Source organism: Vulpes lagopus, chromosome 12, assembly GCF_018345385.1.
Source record: "Vulpes lagopus strain Blue_001 chromosome 12, ASM1834538v1, whole genome shotgun sequence".
Lineage (NCBI taxonomy): Eukaryota > Metazoa > Chordata > Mammalia > Carnivora > Canidae > Vulpes > Vulpes lagopus.
In genome coordinates, this window is record NC_054835.1 from 42,496,900 (window position 1) to 42,517,958 (window position 21,059).

The 21,059-nt window shown below is 59.9% G+C and overlaps 2 protein-coding genes across 3 annotated transcripts; one reads left to right on the forward strand and one right to left on the reverse strand.

The window, feature by feature from the left end:
* The first annotated feature begins 1,676 nt into the window (after positions 1-1,676).
* FAM171A2 (family with sequence similarity 171 member A2) lies at positions 1,677-11,735 on the forward strand. The gene is made up of 8 exons (XM_041726427.1): positions 1,677-1,916; positions 5,170-5,397; positions 5,646-5,738; positions 8,333-8,491; positions 8,571-8,750; positions 8,854-8,970; positions 9,090-9,216; positions 9,708-11,735. The coding sequence occupies exons 1-8, from the start codon at positions 1,799-1,801 to the stop codon at positions 11,182-11,184; spliced, it is 2,499 nt and encodes an 832-aa protein (XP_041582361.1). The 5' UTR covers positions 1,677-1,798; the 3' UTR covers positions 11,185-11,735.
* Positions 11,736-11,836: 101 nt separating this feature from the next.
* Positions 11,837-19,347, reverse strand: GRN (granulin precursor). Of its 2 annotated transcripts, none has more exons than XM_041726428.1 (13): positions 19,206-19,347; positions 15,978-16,122; positions 15,722-15,847; positions 15,527-15,611; positions 14,721-14,833; positions 14,491-14,626; positions 14,275-14,369; positions 13,933-14,056; positions 13,543-13,640; positions 13,208-13,453; positions 12,712-12,945; positions 12,381-12,611; positions 11,837-12,276 (listed from the first exon to the last, which is right to left on the reverse strand). In XM_041726428.1, exons 2-13 carry the CDS (start codon positions 16,113-16,115, stop codon positions 12,139-12,141), a joined length of 1,764 nt encoding a protein of 587 aa, XP_041582362.1. In that variant the 5' UTR covers positions 16,116-16,122; positions 19,206-19,347; the 3' UTR covers positions 11,837-12,138. The 2 variants fall into 2 exon arrangements, with proteins under 2 accessions (XP_041582362.1, XP_041582364.1); XM_041726430.1 differs by lacking the exon at positions 19,206-19,347 and adding an exon at positions 19,036-19,059.
* Between the last annotated feature and the right edge of the window lie 1,712 nt (positions 19,348-21,059).

Sequence of the window (21,059 nt, forward strand, 5' to 3'; positions counted from 1 at the left end):
ACAATTTGACATCATGCATGGCAAGTTCCAGAACAGGTTTTTAGTTGGGTGACTTTTCTTAGGAAAAGATTAAGCCGCTGTGATCCTTACACACCAGCCAGATTCCCTCTCCACCCCACCATTGCAGCTTCATACCCCAGACAGTTTATCTTGATCCAGCAAAGCATTTGGTATTTGCCTTATGGACAAGACAGAAATGCGAGCTGAATTTAAAACTGAATAACTCTGATAAAGCTGAAGGAGACCTCTAGGAAGTTGTTCCAGAGCTCGGTCCTGGCCCTGAGCTGCCTGGTATTGTCCCGAGCCCCTTGAATGGAGGCAGGGAAGCTGCTCTCCACCCAGCAGATGGCTGCTGGCTGTCTGGGAGCTCCAATACAATGGGTTACTGAAGCAGATTCATGGCAGCCCTTGACAGATTGTAAAATTGGGTTGAAACCAACAAGATGAAATTCACCAGGGATGAGTGCTGAATTCTGTGTGGAGATTGTGAAAAATTGGTTACATAAGAAGAGGACTGGAAAATCTGGTTAGATGGAGATTTGTGAGAAAGAAAGAGAGAAAGAGGGAGGGAAGAGGAGAGGGAAAGATTAGAAAGAGAGGGGGGGAAGGAGGAGGGAAAGAAGGAAGAGGGAGGGAGAGGGTAGAAAAAGAATCTGGTATCACAAACTCACAAGGTCCCCTTAAGTCAGAAGAGCCAACCAGGGGACCCAACCAGGAGAGAAGCCTGCTGTCCTGTGGGGAACCAGGCTCTTGCTCTAGGTATCTAGGCCCCCTTGAGGCGCCACATAGTGAGAAGGAGGAGAGAGCCAGGGAAAACCAAGAGAGGGATACCGAATGACATGAGGATTTAGCCACCCAGAAGCTGAACCATGATGACAACCAGAAACTGGAAAGAAAGAGATCTCCGCTGGGGCTAGGGCAGGCTTCAGATGTGGGGTTCAATGGCTGAGGAACAAGGCGAAGACTGCCATCATGAGCCAGTACCAGTGGGACCCCTGGTGATTCTCGCAAAGGCCGCTGGCATCTTTAGAAGAAATTTCCTAAGCATTATGACTGTCCAACAATGGATATTAGAGTGGAGGTGAGCCCCCACTTTTCCCTGGACCAACACCGGCCCCATTGATGGCGCCCCTGCTCCTGTCAAGCATATGCTAGATGCTTTACATCATGATCTCATGTCATCGTGAGGACAGCCCCACGAGCTAGAGATTATTACAATTCTCACTTGAAAGAAAGGCGGGGGACCAGAAGGCAAAGTCACTTGCTCACGGCCCAAGAGGCAGAAGCTAGACCCGCTGACCAGCTCCCACTGCGTGGGGGTTTGTGCGGACAGACCTGGGCAGTTCCTACACTTTTCGGAGACGCTCGTGACCCTACTGCCTCTTTGAGTGTATGGTCAGCAGTAGCTTTTCCTCCCAAATTCTGCACCAAATTCCGAGGGCTCCGGACCTCCAAGCGCTCGGGTCGATCGGCCCCTCTCCGTGGCAGCCGTCGCAGCTCGGGGTCTGGCAGCGCAGGGTGGGGGCCGCAGGGTGGGCTGAGCGCGGGCTGGGCGGGCGCGCGGGCGGCGCGCGGAGCGGGGCAGCGAGGGGGCGGCGCCCCGAGGTCTGCGGGGTGGGGCGCCGCCTGCAGGGGGCGCTGGCGGCGGCTCCGGGCGGAGACAATCGCGCCGAGCGGCCGCCGCAGCCAGAGCGGGATCCCGAGCGGCGCGGCGCGGCGCAGAGCTGGGGCTGAGCGGGGCCGGCCGAGCGGGGCCGGGCGGGAGCCATGGGCCGCTAGGGCCCGGCCGAGCCCCGCGATGCCGCCGCCGAGTGGCCCCAGCGTCCTCGCGCGGCTGCTGCCGCTGCTGGGGCTGCTGCTCGGCGGCGCCTCCCGGGCTCCCGGCAAGTCGCCGCCGGAGCCCCCCAGCCCGCAGGGTGAGTCTCGGCCGAGAGGGGCAGCGATCGCGGGCCTGCGCCCCCTCGATGTGGCCCCCGCCCGCCAGCTCCCTCGTCTCGGCGCTCGTGAATCGGGGGTACTCTGTTCCCTGGGCTGGGGTGGGGGCAGCCGGCGACTTGGGGTCGGCGCTTACGGGGGAGAGGGGGGAGGGAGAGGGCGACGGCCGGGGCGGGGGTCTCGAGGAGACACAATGGGGAGAGCGGGGTCCCCAGGCTCCGCGCCGCCGCCCCCTCTCGCCTTGTTTTTCTCTCTCCGGGTCCGCGAGGCGCTGCTGCCTGAGCCATTGTCTACCGGAGACACCCGCCCAGGGGCGGGCTGGGGCGGGCGCCCGCTCCGCAGCCCCCTGCGGGTTCCCCGCTGCCGACCCGGCCGGGGTGGGGGCGCCAGCCTCGGCTGCCACCTCGGACCCGGACGGGGGCTGGGCGCCCCGAGCCGGGCTGGAAGGGGGGAGGGGGAGGGGGAGGCGGTGGGCGGATTGACTCTGCTCGAATGGGGTTCTTCGCCCTGGAGCCTGACAGCCCCCGGCCGGCCCCCCCAGGTTCAGGATTGGGGGTGTACCAAAGAAGCGCTGTCAGCCCTCGAGGGGGGAGGGGCTGCAGTTTGGGGGGGTCTGGAGAAGGGGGTACGCGGGGCTTCCCAGCCAAAGCGCATGGCAGGGCTGTGGTGGCGGAGCCATGCTGGGCTGGCTGTGGGCTGCGCCGGCGGGGCGGGCAGGTGCCTGGGTCCCCTCCAGCGGACCTCCGGCCACTCCTATCCCCAGCCTGCCCCAGCGCACCCCCTCCTCTTCTAACCTCTCCCTCGCGGTGAAACGGAGCCTCCCGGCGCCTCCCGGCCCAGGTGGGTGTGTGAGGTGGGGGTGGGGTGGGCTCCTGCAGCGGGCGAGGGGGGCGAGCTAGACCGTGGCTCCCTTCCGACGCCTGGGGTCTCAGGGCCGCGCCCACCTTCCAGCCTCCTGCCCCACCACCCCGGCGCGCTTCCCTCTACCGCCTCCGGGCCCCATCCCTGCCTGAAGCAGTGCTCTCCACTCTTCGCCTCCCCACCAAGGAGCTGACAGGAAAAGCAGGGTGGGGGGTGTCTGGTTCAGGGAAGTGGGGTCCGGATGAAGGGAGGGGGGTCGGATTTCCTCCTGGAAGGAGGCAGGGCTGAAGCCAGGAGAGACGGATGCAAGTATGGAATGTCAGGCTTGAGAAATGGGGAAGGCTCACCTCTGGCCTCAGTCTTCCCTGCTCTCTGTGGGAGGAGAGGAGGCTTTGATGGGTAGGAAGGGGCCCTGGTTTCTCAAAAAGCCTTTCCTGCAAGTCCTGTACCCCAGGGGAGGGGGCCCGGGGAATTGACTGGAAGAGAGTCAGGATGGGAGGCTCTCACTGGCTGAGAGCCCAGCTTGAGGGGAAGGGGATGGAGAAGCTGCTAGGCACCTGCTCACCCCTGCCCACCCCTGTGCGGTTCCTTGGGCCCCCTCCCCTCCCTGAGGCTCTGGCCCTGGAACTCTGAGCATTCCTTCAAATGACCATATTCCAGACTCCTGGGTCCTCTCTTCCCAGCTGCTCCATCCAGCTGCTCCTAGCCTGGGCAGGGGTGGGGAGTAGCCAAGCCCCTCTAGCTTCTCAGCATTCCTCCTGGGTAGTGATGGAGGAGGGGCAGGGAGATTGGCCGCTCCTGGGAAAACCAGAGAGTAGGAAAGAGTTGAGTGTGTGCAGCCCCCCTGCCAAGTTGGACTTTGGCCTGGGAGGGGTGTGGGAGGTGGGTTCAGGCGAACAGCTGGATGGGATGCCAGGCCCAGGCGTGGCGCTGGCCCTTGGGGTTGGAAGCCTGAGATCAAACACCTGTCACTGTTGAGCGTCGGGCTCCACACCCAAGCCCCCCTGACCTCCCCATGCCCTGCTGCCCTGAGCTCCAGGCTCTTCTTTCTGTACCTGGCCTTCCCTGGATTTGTCCAGCACTGAGCCCATTCCTCACCTGCCTCTGGGCCCTGTACTGAGGCCCCTGTACCTTTCTAGGCATGGACAGCTCCTCCTATTATTAGCAGCAAGGTAGGGGTGAGGCAGATTCTTGAGGGTGGAGCCATGCTCAGCGGGAAGAGGTAGATGGTACCAAGGATCAGAGAGGCTGCCCCGGGAATCCATGAGAACAGCTCCAGGCCTGGTCCCTACCGGGTCACCCCATCTGAGATCAGGACACTTGCCAGTCCATCCTGGCCAAACTATCCTGGGGCCAGGGGCAGAGGCAGCTGGAAAGCAAAAGACCTGGACTTCCCTTCGCAGCCCTCTCCACACCAGTTTCCCTTGGGCCTGGGTCGGCCCCCCCAGATCTCCTTCCCCTTGCCAGGGCCCCAGCTCTCTGCCCATCTCCTGGGAGGAATGAGGGCGTTGCCATGGTGACTGACTTGTAGCTGACCGGCTTGGAGGGGGTGGGCAGTACTTGTGAGGGGGAGGGGTCAGGAGGTGCTTGTTTGGGCTTAGGGGTTGGGGTGAGTCCCTAAAGCTGAAAGGAAACAAGCTGTGCAAAGGATTCTGGGAAGAAGATGAGTAAGAAGAATGACCAACTCCCTAGTGTCCCCTTCTCAGCTTTTTCTTCAGGACCCACACTCTGACCGAGCCCCCCTGGCAACCCCTCTCATTGGCTGAACCCTGCGCTCTCTCCTCCTCACCTGTGGACCCTTGGCCCTCCACTTATTCCTCCTTTCTCTGCCCTCTTCCCTTTCCCTTCCCTGACACCAGCCCCATGGGGTCCAGTGGTTAAGAATTTGGGTCTAAAAAAAAAAAAAAAAAAAAAAAAAAAGAATTTGGGTCTAGGGGCAGACTCCCAGGTTTGGATCCCAGGTCTCCCGCCTTAACTGCAGGGCAAATATCTAAACTCTTTGAGCCTCAGCTTCTTTATCTGTAAAATGGGCTCAAGAGCATCTTTTATGAAGTCTGATACATCATTGACTGTAAGATATACCATTATTTCATGTACCAGGAAGAAAAAAACAATACTGCCAATCACAATGATGACCTCATCAATCAGAGGCACAATGTGAGTTCAGAAATGTAAAAATGTGGCACTTGAAATATGGCCATAGCACCATCATACGTCTCATGCGCTGACGTGAGGTTTACACGAGGGCCCTATCAATGCCCTGTCATAAAGCCCTGTCGAGCCTGGGCCCCACAGCCCCCTCCTCTGATCTCGGGACGCCCCCCAGTTCCTCCCCCCTCCCTCCTCACTCTCCTCACCCCATCTTGCCCACAGAGATCCTGATCAAGGTGCAGGTATATGTGAGCGGGGAGCTGGTGCCCTTGGCCCGGGCCTCCGTGGACGTGTTTGGGAACCGGATGCTGCTGGCCGCTGGCACCACGGACTCGGAGGGCGTGGCTATACTGCCCCTCAGTTACCGTTTGGGCACCTGGGTGCTGGTCACTGCTGCCCGCCCCGGCTTCCTCACCAACTCAGTGCCCTGGCGTGTTGACAAGCTGCCCCGTGAGTGCAGGGGCAGGTGGAGGGAGGGGACAGCAGCTGACCCCATCAGCCCCTTCCCAAAATAGTCTTTGGGGGTGGAGGGGCGGGCCTTTCAGCAGCTGCTGCGGGGCTGGGGGTATGCAGAGGGGGCTGAAGGAAGAGGCAGTCACTGGGATTCACTTGGAGATGGAGGGAGTGCCTGGCCCTGGGGTTGAAGGGGTGTGTGTGGGGGAGCTTTCTCTGGAGCTGATGGGCCACCCCTCCCACAGTGTATGCGTCAGTCAGCCTCTATCTGCTCCCCGAGCGGCCGGCCACCCTCATCCTCTATGAGGACCTGGTGCACATCCTTTTGGGCTCTCCTGGTAAGGCTCGTCTTTTCCCCCCACCTCATGCCAGCTCCTCTTCCTTCCCCTGACTGGGGATAGAGAGCTCCACTCTTGCACATATTAGTGCTGGGTGCCTTTGAGCAAGTCACTTCACCTCTCTGAGCCCTTGTTCATCTGTAAGATGTGGATATTGACAGTCAAATCATCAATTTAAATATATCATCAAATTGAAGTAGGATTAAATATCAACAAGCATGCAAAAAACAGCACAGAAGGTGGTCAATAAATGTTTATTATTATTGGGGCTTCTCGTGGTTTCTATTCTCCCTCTACTCCTACCATTAGAATTTCTATTCCCTGCCACCTGTTTCATTGGTGGATCTACACGTACTTCTTGTGCACCTACTGGGTGCCTAGCTATGTGAGAGGGCCATCAGAGGGTCATTCCATAGGGACTGAGCAACTCTCAGGTACAAGGCCTGGAGCAATCCCACAGCAGTCCCCCTCTAGCCTCGGCTTCAGTCTCTGCCCCGCCAACTCTTACTGCGGCACCTGTGCCATGCTAGGCTTGTGTCTGGTGCTGGGGAACAATAGGAAGGAAGTCTTGCGGAGTTCACGGATAAGTAGGAAGACGGACAAACAGATCACTGCCAACCCTGAACTAATTGCGAAGCAGGCAGAGCAGTGGAGTAGAGGGCAGCGGTCTTCAGCATCGAGACATCCCTCACCTGTAGCAGGGCAAGGGAATCGGGGGAAGGGAGCTATGGAGCCTTGTGGGCTCAGGAATTGAAGGGGGAGCAAAGGCACCTTCACTGGAGATGCAGGGGCAGAAGGGGACAGTGAGGGTGCAAGGGATGCTCCAGTCTGGCTCTGCAGGAGGGGTGCCTGCTGCAGACTGGTTGGGCTGGCTAGTATGGGGGAGCCACAGTGGGTTTTGGAGAGACAGAACCCCCTCCCCAACTTATATTCCTAGCTTGAGCCCTTATCTCCAAGTTACTCGTTTGCTCATCTTCATCTCCCTGGTCCTGAACCAGAGGCTTCTAGACTGTCTTTGGAGGTTTCTAAAATGCCTAATGAGGCTGGCTCAGTCAGTAGAACATTCAACTCTTGCTCTCAAGGTCATGAGTTCAAGCCCCATGTTGGCCATGGGGCCTACTTTAGAAAATAATAAATAAGTAATAAAATGCCAAATGGTCCCTTTGTTGCCTCTTAGCTTAATGGCCTGTGGCTCCCACTGCTCTCAAGGTAAAGCCTAGAGTCCTTCATAAAGCTCTATGCTTTATGACCGTGCCCTGTGAGGCCTGCGTGCCATGCAGCCACCTGTGTCCATGGACCAGCATGCTGCCCCGTGCCTCTGGGCCTTTCGGTCACCCGTTCTCCTGGCGGTACCTTTACATTTTCTTTCCTGGTGGAGTCAGTCTTAGCCTGCAAGATTCCACTGGGCCTTCCCCAGCTGGGTGGGCCAAGCACCCTTTGCTACCTGTTATTTTAATAGCAAGGTAGGGTGAAGAGGGGCTGAGAAGTTGGGCCAGCACCGCACTTCCTGAGCTTCAGTCCGGCTCCAGAATTGTGGCCTTGGGCAAGTCACTAAACTTCTCTGGGCTCCATTTCTGTGTGTTTACCACAGGGTTCATAATGAAAGCACCTACTTCAGGGCTATTGTACTAATTACAGGGATTAACACAGGACGCCCGCTCAGAATAGTGTCCAGCGCATCTTAAAGCTTAATGTTAGCTACTACCCTATTGTATTGGAATTCTCTTTATACGCCCCCTCCCACCCCAAGGCAGACAGACAAGACACACACATCTTAAGCTGTGTAATACAGCAGCCACTAGCAACATGTGGCTAAATAAAAGTTCATTATAAATTTTGTAAAATTTCAAATAAGTCCAGTTTCTGAGTCACAGCAGCCACCTTTCAAGGGCTTAAATGGCAGGTGTGTCTAGTGGGTACTGTGTTGTGGGCAGCGCAGAGACCATCTCCACCCAACACAGCAGGGAGTTCTGACAGGTGCCCAGATGCACAGCCCTGCACAAGACCATGAACTTCAAGGCAGGGAATTGTGGACTGTGTCTTCTTCACCTTTCTATCTCCAGCACCTGACACAGTGCCCGCCACACACTAGGCAACGGGAATTGTTTGAGGACCTGAACCCTTTCACTGTATAGGTTTTTTTTTTTTTTTAAAGATTTATTTATTTATTTATGATAGACATAGAGAGAGAGGCAGAGACACAGGAGGAGGGAGAAGCAGGCTCCATGCCGGGAGCCCGACGCAGGACTCGATCCCGGGACTCCAGGATCGCGCCCTGGGCCAAAGGCAGGCGCTAAACCGCTGAGCCACCCAGGGATCCCCTACTGTAGAGGTTAATAAGGAAATGGTGTTTCAGAGAGAGCAAGCAACTTGCTCAGGGTCACACACCCAGGACAGATTTCAGGTCCAAGTCCTTTCCCTGTCAGCATTCTATGAATGCAGTTCTCCCCAAGCCACCACCCTCTCTGACCTTCCCAAGTGGCTTAACCCGGTGGCTACTGGGTTAGCTCCCTTCTCAAATATTCGCTTTCTGCTCTGTTCCCTGGGGAAGCTTGTCCCTGGCCAAGCCACAGCAGCCCTGCCTCTCTATCCAGGTGCCCGCTCCCAGCCCTGGGTGCAGTTCCAGCGCCGGGCCGCCCGCCTGCCAGTCAGCTCCACCTACAGCCAGCTCTGGGCCTCGCTCACACCTGCCAGCACCCAGCAGGAAATGCGCGCTTTCCCTGCCTTCCTGGGAACTGAGGCCTCCAGCTCAGGTAAGCTGCATGTTCCGCATGGAAGGGCGTCCTCCCCACCACCAGGATTTAGCCCTCAGCCCTGTCTCCTTTCCCCCAGGCAATGGCTCCTGGCTAGAGCTGATGCCCCTGGCTGCCGTGAGTGTGCACCTGCTGACGGGCAATGGAACAGAAGTGCCACTTTCGGGCCCCATTCACCTGTCCCTGCCCGTGCCCTCAGAGCCTCGCGCCCTGACCGCAGGCACCAGCATTCCAGCCTGGAGGTTCGACCCCAAGAGTGGTGAGTGCCTTAGGGGGTGGCAGCTGCTGGAGTTTGGGGGAAGACAGTGGGAATTAGATGGGGGGATGGGCATCGAGTTTCACAAAACTCCTGCCTCTCCCAGGACTGTGGGTACGCAATGGCACTGGTGTGATCCGGAAGGAAGGCCGGCAGCTCTACTGGACCTTCGTCTCCCCCCAGCTGGGGTACTGGGCAGCTGCCATGGCTTCCCCCACCGCTGGTGAGAGACAGGGGGACAGCCAGTACGCGGCACAGTGGGGGAAGGGAGGCTGGGAGTGTGGACTCCTGGAAGGCAGAAGGGCACCCATGCCTGGAAAACTAAACCCTTGCCTGGCACAGGACTGGTCACCATCACATCCGGCATCCAGGACATTGGTACCTACCACACCATCTTCCTGCTCACCATCCTGGCAGCCCTGGCCCTGCTGGTGCTCATTCTGTTGTGTCTGCTCATCTACTACTGCCGGTGAGTGCCTCCCCATCGCCCATGCTCCCCTCATCCCAGCAGACTGAGGCCCACCCTAGGTCTGCTGTGGGGCTGGGCACTCGCGCTCCAAGCACGTGTAAAATACAATTCCAATTTTCAAGGCCTTGACAGGAAAAGGCAGCAAATGCACATGCTAGGACCCCAGAGGCAGGTGGCTGAAGAGAAGTGGGGGGAGAGGAGGCAAGACCTCCAGCCCGGCCCCTCAGAGGAGCTCCTCCCAGGTTCTCGCAGCACCGCCTACGTGTGAAGGAGTGCAGTTCCCCTCAGGGGGACCCAAACGGGAAGAGCTGCTGGCTGGCCCTCCCACAGACACTTTCGCAAACCAATCCCAAGGCCCCTCCGGGCTCCCCAGTATTTCTCTCCAGTCCCAGGCATTCCCCCCATCCCTCATCTTGCAACCGCGGGGGTAGGGAGCTGCTCTGGCCCCCACCCTTTCCTGAGATCGCGGTCCCCCCCCCAACACCCTCCAGGAGGCGCTGCCTGAAGCCGAGGCAACAGCACCGCAAACTGCAGCTGTCTGGGCCCTCTGATGGTAACAAACGAGACCAAGCCACCTCGATGTCTCAGCTCCACCTCATTTGTGGGGGACCCTTGGAGCCCGCGCCGTCGGGGGACCCTGAGGCTCCGCCCCCAGGCCCCCTGCACTCGGCCTTCTCCAGCTCCCGGGACCTGGCCGCCTCCCGGGACGACTTCTTCCGCGCCAAGCCACGCGCGGCCAGCCGTCCGGCCGCCGAGCCTGGGGGCGCCCGCGGGGGCGAGGGCGCGGGCCTCAAGGGCGCCCGCTCCGTCGAGGGGCCCGGCGGGCTGGAGCCAGGCCTCGAGGAGTACCGGCGGGGCGCCTCGGCCACCCCGGCCTTCCTGCAGGAGCCGCCCTCGCCGCCGCCGCCCTTCGAGCACTACCTGGGCCACAAGGGGGCGGCCGAGGGCAAGCCCCCCGACTTCCTGCTGTCGCAGTCCGTGGACCAGCTGGCGCGGCCGCCGTCGCTCAGCCAGGCCGGGCAGCTCATCTTCTGCGGCTCCATCGACCACCTCAAGGACAGCGTCTACCGCAACGTCATGCCCACCCTGGTGATCCCCGCGCACTACGTGCGCCTGGGCGGCGAGGGGGGCGCCGCGGGGCCCGGCGACGAGGCGGCCCCGGCCGAGAGCACGGGCCCCGGCCCCGCGCGCCCCTTCCCCGCGCCCGACCCCCAGCGCCCGCTGATGCAGAGCCACTCGGGCGCGGGCGGCGAGGGCGGCGGCGGCGGCGGCGGCGAGGCCTGGGGGGGCGGGCGCTCGGCGCCGGTCAGCGGCTCGGTCACCATCCCGGTGCTGTTCAACGAGTCCACCATGGCGCAGCTCAACGGGGAGCTGCAGGCTCTGACCGAGAAGAAGCTGCTCGAACTGGGCGTGAAGCCTCACCCGCGCGCCTGGTTCGTGTCCCTGGACGGGCGCTCCAACTCGCAGGTGCGCCACTCCTACATCGACCTGCAGGCGGGCGGGGGCGGCCGCAGCACCGACGCCAGCCTGGACTCGGGCGTCGACGTGCACGAGGCGCGGCCCGCGCGCCGGCGGCCCCTGCGCGAGGAGCGGGAGCGGGAGCGCGCCCCCCCCGCCGCCCCGCCGCCCCCGCCGCCGCCGCCCGCGCCCCCGCGCCTGGCGCTCAGCGAGGACACGGAGCCGAGCAGCAGCGAGAGCCGCACGGGCCTCTGCTCCCCCGAGGACAACTCGCTGACGCCGCTGCTGGACGAGGTGGCGGCGCCCGAGGGCCGGGCGGCCACCGTGCCCCGGGGTCGCGGCCGCAGCCGCGGGGACAGTTCCCGCAGCAGCGCCAGCGAGCTGCGGCGCGACTCGCTCACCAGCCCGGAGGACGAGCTGGGGGCGGAGGCGGGCGACGAGGCGGGCGACAAGAAGAGCCCGTGGCAGCGGCGGGAGGAGCGGCCGCTGATGGTGTTCAACGTCAAGTAGCGCCCCCGCCCGGCCTGGCGCCGCCCCCGGCTCCGCCCCCGCCCCTCCCGCCCGGCTCCGCCCCCAGGGTGCGCGCGCCGGGGGGCCGCGGGGGCCCTCGCTCTTAGCGCCCCAGTGCCCCCCCGCCCTGCCCGGAGAGGTGGCGGGGGGCCTGCGGAGCTGTCCAGTGGTACGTGCTGGGTGAGGTCTCGGGAGGGACCCGGGTCAGCCTCCAAGAGGGAGGTGGGAGGGGTCCAGACCCCCATTTGGGAGGTGCTGGGGAAGGAGGGCTGGGTGGGGGGAAGCAGTGCCTGTATAAACGTGGCTGTACATAGAAAGATCTATTGTGGGGAAGCAGGAGGGGCGACCGGGCCTCAGCTGCTAGTGTGAGGGCCGGGAAGGGAGGGGGCCTTTTCTGTGGACCCCCGGGAGGGGAGGGGGTGCTGCTTGCTGACTAGCCCATCTCTGGGCTACAATGTCACAGGGCTGGTGGCTGGGGCGGCTCTGGGGACTAGGGGATCGTGTGATGGGATTGCTGTGGGCAACAGCAAATATAAAACTGGTGAGATTAACTCTGTGTGTGTGTCTTTCTGTGGGGTTGGGGAACATGGACCCTGGGTGGGAGCCCTTCTCAGAGTAGGGCAGGCAAGGTGGTCAAATCAGACGCTGTTAAGAAAGTGTACAAACTTTACTGCAGCACATACACACATACACCTGTGGATAGGGAAGAGCACCTGGCCACAGGGTAGACGGAAACAGGGAGGGATGGCAGCTTGTAACATGGCTTTCGCCACAGCCTCCCTTGAGATAGGGAAGGCCTTAGGTTGAGGCCCCAGCAACCATGATGGGGGTGGGACTCAGGATGGGGGACTTGGGAGAATTTGGTGGGGGAGAGGTGCTGGGGGAGGCCTGAGCAGTGGGGACCCTCCGAGCAGAGTCCCAAGGGCTGCAGACTCTATAGTCCTTCGGCTCGCCTCACAGCAGCTGTCTTGGGGCTGGGTCCCTCAGTGGCATGTCCCAGCGCAGGCTCTCCCTCCGCAGACATTTGGTGCCCTTGGCCCCACAGTGGAAGCCAGTGGGGCAGCAGTGACGCTGATCTGCACAACAGACACCCTGGACGGCCACAGATGGGTGGGGGCAGGGAGTCAGAGTGGAGCACAGCAGGACCTGGCTCCCAGGGATACTGAGCTCCAGGGCAGGGGTGAGGGGGCACTGACCTGGCGATAGGGACAGCAGGCCCAGCCTCCTCGGCTATCTCGACAGCAGGTCTGGTTATCATGGCAGAAGTGCCCTTCCCCACACTTCACGTTCCCCACACCCACGCGAGGGCCACGGGCCAGGCGGACGGCCAGGTGGGTCGAGTCTGCCTCCTTTTCACAGGATCGGGCCTTCACGTTGCAGGTGTACCCGGCCGGGCAGCAGTGCTGACGGTCCTCACAGCACACAGCCTGGGAGGGACAGGGCAGCCTTCAACTCTCCCCTCCTCTCCCTAGGAGACTCAGACCCCCTGTCCAGGGCAGGTGGGGTGGTGGTGGTGGGGGCACTCACATGAGGCAACTGGCAGCAGGCCCAGCCTCCACTCAGGCTTGGGCAGCAGGTCTGTCCCACGGGGCAGCTGGTGTGCTGGTCACAGCCTATATCCCTGCGGTGAGATGGGGAAGCCCGGCGGGCAGGCATCTTCTCCAGTCCACTCACCACCTTGCTCCCCCTCTGACAGTGCCCGTCGTCCAAGCACGTATAGCCATGGGGGCAGCAGTGCTGGTGGTCTGAGCAGCAAACAGCCTGGCGGGGGGGCGGGGTAGGGGGGGCAGTGGTAGAACAGGATGGTCTGGGAAGCTGCCATGTGGGACAGAAAGTTAAGCCCCTGCCTAGCCCGACTCCCTCTCCTGCTCACAGCTCCTCCAGCTGGGAATGAACTTGACCCAGCTGGTGTGCCACCTGTGGGCCAGGCAGGGGAGAGAAGAGCAAAGCAACAGGAGGCTGGCCACCTGCCTTGGCTAAGACCCTGTCATCCCCCTGCCATGTTTTCCCCCTACCCACACACCTCTGGGGCAGGACAGCAGCCCCACTCCCCGGACATAAGTCGACAGCAGGTATTGGAGGAGGGACAGCTGGTGACGTTATCACAGGGGACGTCATTCTCTGTGGCCTGGGGGTTCAGCAGCTGAAGGCGGGCTGGGGCCTGCACCATCCAGGGCATCTGAGGGGTGTTCTGTTCACAGGTGCCCTTCGCTGTGTCACATTTAAACCCAGCCGGGCAGCAGTGTACATGGTCCTCACAGCATACGGCCTAGGGTGAATGGACAGGGGACAGTGGGCACGAGGCCTAGCTGGCTGCCACTTTCTGCTCAGCCCAGCCCACCCACCACTCCTGGGTACCTGGGCAAAAGGGCAGCAGCCCCAGGCCCCTGACTGCAGACGGCAGCAGGTGTAGCCATCTGGGCAGCTCACCTCCATGTCACATTTCACCTCCTGCACTGTAAGAAAGGCACGGAGGACAGGTCAGCGGTGGCTGTGGGGGCCCTCAGGACACCCAACCCCTTGCGGGCGCCACAGCTGAACCCAGGTATGGAGGATGGAGAGTATATTTAGGCCACCTCAGCAGTGACCCAAAGGCAATGACTAGTGTGGAGGAAAGGGGGCTGTGCCAGCCCTATCCCCTCCTTGTGGCCATCAGCCTCCCACCCCTCATCTGTTCCTGGAACAGTTGGGTGGAGAGCTCCTGCACATGGTGCAGGTAGAATGGGGTCTGCAGCCTTCCTCTGGTACCTGTGTGTGCTGGCAGCTTGGTGAGGAGGTCCGTAGCATTCTCCTTGGAGAGGCACTTACTCTGGACCAAGTCGCACACAGTATCCTGGGGGCAACAGTGCAGGTGATCGGAGCAGCAGATGGCCTGGGTGGGGGGAGGGGAAGGTCCTGTGACTTCCAGTCTCCATAGAGCTCAGGGAGCAGCCAGGTGACAGCTGACACTGCCTCAGTCCCCCACTAGGGGGTGGCATGAGTCCTGAGCAGCCAAGCTTCCAAGGACCTGCCAGCGCGCCCCACCCCAAGGCGTCCCTCCAAGGTAGGTGTCCGGGCCAGGTGACTGTGGGCACCTAGCCCTTCACTCACATGAGGCATTGGGCAGCAGCCATACTTCCCGCTGGGCAGCTCGCAGCAGGTGGAACCATCAGGGCACTGGGACTGGCCATCAGGGCATATGACCCCTGGAAGGGGTGAGAAGTGTGCAGGGCAGCCCAGGTGGCGGGGAGCTCTTCCCCAGCTGAGAGCCAGATGAGGCCTTGCCTCACTTCCAACCCTGAACCTGATGCTCTCCCACTTCCTTACCTGCCCTGTTACTCCTTTGTGCGGGGATCTTCTTTGCCAGGGGGTGGCTGCCTGTGGCCGTGAGGCAGCGGGCATGAGCCAGGTCACAGGAGGTACCATGAGGGCAGCAGTGCACCTTGTCCTCGCAGCAAGAAGCCTGACGAGAGATGGTTCCGACCTGGTCTTTGCCCTCTCCAGCCCCTTGCTCTGCCCCTGCTGCTTCACCCACCCCCCTCTTCCCAAACCTGTACCTGGGGCATGGGGCAGCATCCCCAGGAGCCATCTAGCATAGTGCAGCATGTGGAGGAGTTGGGACATTCAAACTGGCTGTCAGGGCACTGGATGGCACCCAAGGGGTTGGTATCTGTGGACAGGATGACCCAGGATTCCGCCAACCAGTCAGGGAAGGCCAATACTCCCGTCACTCGAGGAGCTGCTGGGGCCAGAGCCTCCAGGCCCAGCACAGTGGGGCTCGGGGTCCGGCACTGGGCTCAGTGCTCTCCCAGGCGCGCCTAACCCACTGTTCCCACAAGCCAGTCCACTGCGGCAATATGGCACCAGGAGGGGCATCCAGTGACTAGACTGGCCTTATTATTATTATTATTATTATTATTTTATTTTATTTTTTTTATGAAAGTCACAGAGAGAGAGAGAGAGAGGCAGAGACACAGGCAGAAGGAGAAGCAGGCTCCATGCACCGGGAGCCCAACGTGGGATTCGATCCCGGGTCTCTAGGATCGCGCCCTGGGCCAAAGGCAGGCGCCAAACCACTGCGCCACCCAGGGATCCCTAGACTGGCCTTAAACCAGCCCAGCTTGACCTCTCTCCACCCTCAGAATGCCTGGCGCTGGGCCTTGAGTCTGGCATCCTCTCCCGCCCCTTCCTAACCTGGTGCTGCTCCTCTGTCCAGCACAAGCAAAGGGGTTGTTTAGTACAGATGCCACGAGAATGAGGGCACAAGGGCAGGAATCAGGTCACCCAGCTGGCGGGGTTCCTGGGCAGGCCATCCTCCGCATGCTGCCCATCTGCCTGCCCTCCACCTCCACCCCTGCCGCACCTGATCTTTGGAAGCAGGACCTCCCATCAGCACTGCAGTGGTAGCCTCGTGGGCAGCAGTGGCGGCCATCGGCACACGACACAGCCTGTGGGACACAGAGATGCCGACATTGGCTAGGCCCTTTTACCTGGGGTGAGTGGAGGGAAAGTCTAAATGCTGACCTGAGCCCCTGCGTTGAGCTAATGGTACCCTCACCTCTGGGAACGGGCAGCAGCTGGAGGTCCCCAAGATCGTGAGGAGGCAGGAGTAGCCAGGAGAGCAGTGGGCATCTAGCTGGCAGGGCCTGCCCAGATGCCTGCTCAGCGCCGTGGGCCACTTGCCCTGGAAAGCGAGAGGAGAGAACAAAATGAAGGACCCAAGCCTGCCCCCCCCCCCCCCACTTGGCCATGCTGAGATGCCCCTTTGGAAAATGCCAGGCTGCCGGCTCTTGCCTGGGCTGTAGGGCACTCACCGGAATGGGATTGCAGCAACTGTAGCTGGCTCCTCCTGGGTCTAGGCAGCAGGCCACAGGGCAGAACTGACCATCTGGGCACTGTGTCCCAGCTACCAGCCCAGCCACCAAGGCCACCCAGCTCACCAGGGTCCACATGGTCTGCCTGCAAAACACCAAGAGGCATTTGGCGACTAGCTTCAACAAGCCCATGTGACCCTTGATTCTGGGGCCAGTCACTCCCCCAGGTCCATGCCAGATACCACCTGAGCCTCTCCAACAATTCCCTGTTGAGGCAGGAAGAAAGATGTGAGGCCCAAGATCCAGCTTCCTATATGTGTCCTGTATGTGCGTCACATGTGTAACAGCACCTGGACAGAAGTGCTGACACAAGGATGCATGTCAGGGGTGCCTGGGTGGCTCACTTGGTTAAGTGTCTACCTTCAGCTCAGGTCATGATCCCAAGCTCCTGGGATGGAGCCTGGTGTCAAGCTCCCTGCTCAGTGGGGAGCCTGTTTCTCCCTCTCCCTCTGCCTGCCACTCTCGCTGCTTGTGCTCTCTGTCAAATAAATAAATAAAATATTTTTTTAATTAAAAAAGAAACAAAACAAAACCAAGTATGTGTGTCGATCTGTGTCCCCAAAATGTGGCCAAATGTCTCCATCTGTGGGTGAGTGTATAAAGATGTAGGCGTATGAGAGCGCCAGTCTGGCTTAGTCAATAGGGCATGTGACTCTTGATCTTGGGGTTGTAGATTTGAGCCCCATGTTAAGTGCAGAGAATACTTAAAAAAAAAAAAAATCTTAAGAAAAAAATGTAAGCCTGTGAAAGGAAAATTTGTGGGGTTTGTGGGTCTGATCTGTAGGGACATAGGGCACCTCCAGGGAGTGGGCAAGGCATCAGTGGCCATGGGAGGACTGGGCTGGGGGGCAAAGAGGGAGTCCCCCTTTGAAGAAAAGCTGGGGTTCCACTTCCTCAGCCAGCCCCTCCAGAAGCCTCCCTGTGTGGGGTGGGGGAGGGGCGTCACATGATGACGTGGGAAACCAGGGTGTTGAGAAAGTTATGAAAAGGGAAGTGTGGTAGCCGGTGGAATCTGGGCTGCCTACCCCAGAGGCCAGCCATACCTGCCCCCCCAACTGTCCCCAACCACCCAGGGAAGGGGTGCACAGGCCGGGCCAGCCTTTGAGACACCTGTGCTCTTGGGTTCCCCCAACACCACCAGGCCCTTTAAGACTCCCCAAACATACCACCCCCAAACCCTGCCTCCCCCCTACCCGGAAGCTGAAACTCAGCAGTACATGAAGAGGATCACATGCACTCAGCTGCACTAGCATGAGTCTCTGGGGAGTAACCTCTGACTTCCTAAATGAGTACTCCAAGCTCAGCCAGCCCCACTAGTTCAACGGGATGGGCCCAGAAGATGTTACCCTGCCTAGAGGGGCAAGACCAGCAATGTCTATTGAGCTTCAGGATGCCTGGGTGGCTCAGAAGTTGAGTGTCTGCTTTTGTCTCAGGGTGTGATCCCAGGGTCTGGGGATCGAGTCCCGCATCAGGCTCCCTGCAAGGAGCCTGCTTCTCCCTCTGCCTGTGTTTCTGCCTCTCTCTGTGTCTCATAAATAGATAGATAGATAGATAGATAGATAGATAGATAGATAGATAAATAAGTAAATAAATAAATAAATATCTTTAAAAAAAAAAAAAAAGTTTGTTGAGCCTCTCCCAGGCCAGTTACAATACTCTATCCTATTTTCTTTCTTTTTTGCAACAACCATCCAAAGTACTAATTATTACCTTTACTTTGAGGCTCAGAGAAGTTCGGTAACATGCCCTTGTCATATATCCAGTCATGGAGATGACAGGCTTTGAGAGCTACACAGCATACTAGACCTGGGTTCATGTCACCAGGTGGCACCATGGACAGTGTCCAGGAATGGACCCCTGAACCCCAGGAGAGTAGAGGCCTGGGGTCCCAGCAGAGGAGGGAGACAGAAGCATTTTCTGAGCAGGTGGACAAGGAAGGACAGAAATGAGAAGCACAGGGGTGCTGGATACTGCACTGGGGTGCTAGTCCTAGAATTGCCACCACTGATGGTGAGAGCCTCAAAAGTTGCTGTCCTGGGGCCTCAGTTCCCCCATGAGTCTCTGTGTGGACACTGCACACTGGGTGTGGTGACGACTTACACCCAGCCAGTCACTTGCATCCTTCTCTCCCTCACCTGGCTCTCCTCGCGGCCCCAGTCCCAGCTCAGAGACCGTTTCCAGGGGACACCGCCTGGCTGGTCCTGTACTTTGGCCCCTTTCACCCTCTCCTCTACACTCACAGCTCCAGGCAAGATTCGTCCCGCCTACTTCTTAGGAGTCATACCTCAACCTTCCGTAGACTGTCCCTTGTCCTGGCTTAGGCCAGAAGGGGTGCCTGTCTGCACAAATCTGGGACCACGGGGCAGTCTTTGGCATCCTAAAGTTAGGGAGTACAGCGTGTGCTTCTAGTGAATACCAATGCACAGACGCGCGCGCACACTCACAACCAGGATGACCTCTCTCCCCCCCACCCCCCACTGCCAAGGTAGAGAGGGCCAGGAGCCTCTTCAAGCCCCCAGCTCTGCCATCTTCCACTAGGTGGCAGCCCCCAACTCCGAGCGTCAGGAGAGAGATTCCCAAAAGGTGAGCCAACCCAACTGCGAGTGAGCAGGAAAAGTGGCCGGGAGAGGCGGAAGTTGGCTGGTCCCACCCCCCACGAGAGGAAGTACGGGAGAGGCCGACCCAACCCCGGCGTTCGGTCACCGCCCCCCCCCAACCCCCCAGCCCTGCTACCCTGGAGGGGGGCAGGGCCATCAGCCTACTCGCAGCCCTCTGAGCTCCAGGACCAGGGCGCGCGCCTCTCTCGCTCCCAGTGCCCCGGGGACCACCCAGCACCACCACCAGCAGCACCAGCAGCACCAGCAGCAGCACCCGGACCGGCCCGGAGCCGGCTCAAGAATGAAGTGGTCCCTGCTCTGGGGAAGGAGCTGCAGCTTCCGGGGCCGCTGGAGAGGGAGAGAGCCCCCTTCTCGTGGGGGTCACTGCAATCACTGCTTACCCCCGGCCCCCCGTAAAACTGCCTCCCGTGCATCGGAAAGCCCCAAAGGAGCTTCTCTGAGCCAGTCTTCTCTTGCCTCCCGGCTGAAACTCCAGACGAGCCTCAAGCCCTCACGTCCGCCCGGCCGAACTGCCGAGGAAGCGAGAGGTCTGCGCGGCCGCCCTCCTTACCTGTGACCGGCTCCGCGCTCGCTGCGAAGCGGGGCCGGGCCGCTCCGGACTAGGGCCTGCGGCGCGACGGCCCGCCCACCTCCGTTTCCATTGGCCAGGCGTCCGGGCTGTCGCGCTCCTACTGGCTGCTGGTCGACGGTAGAGGCGGGGCCAGCCTGCAAAGCTCTGCTTTTTTTTCTTACTCAATTCGCGGTCGTCCCTCCCTTCTTCTCGCTTCCCACCCTCCCCCCTCCACTGTTTTCTGGGATCATGTGATTGGAGAATCATGTGACCTCCTGGCCGGGCTCGGCCGGGCTGCGGGCGCCTGGCGGAGTCTTCCCGAGGTGGTGTGGCCCCGGAGTGCGTTGGGCGGCGAAGGGAGCTGCCCCTTAGGGGTGCACTCCAGGGCGTTTACAGGATGTCTGCTTCTGGGTTAGGGACACCTGTGCATCCTGTTTCTTTTGTGTTCAACGAACTCAGAATAAATGCTGGGCAGCCAGGCCCCGAAGGGAGGGTTGTGAGGGCAGGGATAGACAGCTCTCAGGCCCTTTCCTCAGGGTGCTCCTGGCCGGGTGTGAGTGGGTAGAGATGAGACAGGCTCACATTCAATCTAATTTAAGGTGCAAGATCGTGTGCCAGGTATTAATGGATGTGTGTAGGACAGAGGTGGAAGATTGGCTCTTGGCAGGGAGGAAAAGATTTAATTCTACCTTAAGGGCACTTTAAAAAATTATTTATTTATTTATCTGAGAGAACGAGCATGAGCGGAGGGAGAGGGAGAAGCAGACTCCCTGCTGAGCAGGGAGCTGGACTGGGGCTTGATCCTAGACCCTAGGATCATGACCTGAGCCAAAGGCAGATACCCAACCAAGTGAACCACCCAGGCGCCCCTTTAAGGACACCTTTTCGGGCTGAACCTGGGAGAATGTTAACTGGCAGGTGGACAGGGGTTGGCAAAGCTCCTGAGCAGGAGGTGTTAGGAAGAGCATTAGGAAACCAGATGGGAAGAGCAGCGCTGGGCAGGGATTTTTTTTTTAATTTTTTTTATTTATTTATGATAGTCACAGAGAGATAGAGAGAGAGGCAGAGACACAGGCAGAGGGAGAAGCAGGCTCCATGCACCGGGAGCCCGACGTGGGATTCGATCCCGGGTCTCCAGGATCGCGCCCTGGGCCAAAGGCAGGCGCCAAACCGCTGCGCCACCCAGGGATCCCTGGGCAGGGATTAAATGCCAAGTTCAACGTAGTGGGCTTGAGGAGCTGTTGGGTGCCTGACACGAGGCTTGTGCTGGGGGTGGGAGCATAGTGGAAGTGGCTTTCTCCTTAGAGTCAGCCTTGCCTTCCAGGAATTGAAATAACCGGTGAGGAGAGAAAGGTACTACACAGAACAGATTGGCCAGCAACAAGAGCCAGGCTGCTCCGTGCCAAAAGGCCATTTTGGCTCAGGCCAAAAATGGTTGATAGATGCACCAGGAAAGATGACGGGCCCAGAGAAAGCCCAGTGCCAGACTGGGGGGACAGGCAGTGTTTGGTGGTACAGTGTGGATGGAGAGCACCACATGCTCAACAAAGAGCTTGGGCAGAGGGGGTGGCTGGGGGAGGTGACAAACAGCCCAATTCAGGGGTGGTGGCATTCTGTGGGGGGGGGGCAGGGTTGGGGAATTGTGTGTGGCAGTGGTGCTCAGCCTGGGGCTAGAGAGGGTCTGGAGAGTGAGTGAGGCTCCTGCTGAGAATCAGGACAACCCTGTACACTAGTGACATTTGTGCACAGTTTACCTCCTGTGTATCCTGAGGCAAGGGGAGGTCCCATTTATGCTTCCATTAACAAAGTATGGGCACACACATTTTTCATGAAATGTTAGGATAATCTATAAAT

What these genes read in the sequence shown, in the direction of transcription:
- FAM171A2 (XM_041726427.1), top strand. Translation starts at nt 1,799, where the DNA reads ATGCCGCCGCCGAGTGGCCCCAGCGTCCTCGCGCGGCTGCTGCCGCTG. An exon ending in CATGGCTTCCCCCACCGCTG is followed by an intron (nt 8,971 to 9,089) that starts GTGAGAGACAGG and finishes TGCCTGGCACAG; the next exon opens with GACTGGTCACCATCACATCC. An exon ending in CTGCTCATCTACTACTGCCG is followed by an intron (nt 9,217 to 9,707) that starts GTGAGTGCCTCC and finishes AACACCCTCCAG; the next exon opens with GAGGCGCTGCCTGAAGCCGA.
- GRN (XM_041726428.1), bottom strand. Translation starts at nt 16,115, where the DNA reads ATGTGGACCCTGGTGAGCTGGGTGGCCTTGGTGGCTGGGCTGGTAGCT. An exon ending in GCTGCTGCCCAATGCCTCAT is followed by an intron (nt 14,057 to 14,274) that starts GTGAGTGAAGGG and finishes CCCCCCACCCAG; the next exon opens with GCCATCTGCTGCTCCGATCA. An exon ending in GCTGCTGTCCTGCCCCAGAG is followed by an intron (nt 12,946 to 13,207) that starts GTGTGTGGGTAG and finishes CCCCCCCGCCAG; the next exon opens with GCTGTTTGCTGCTCAGACCA.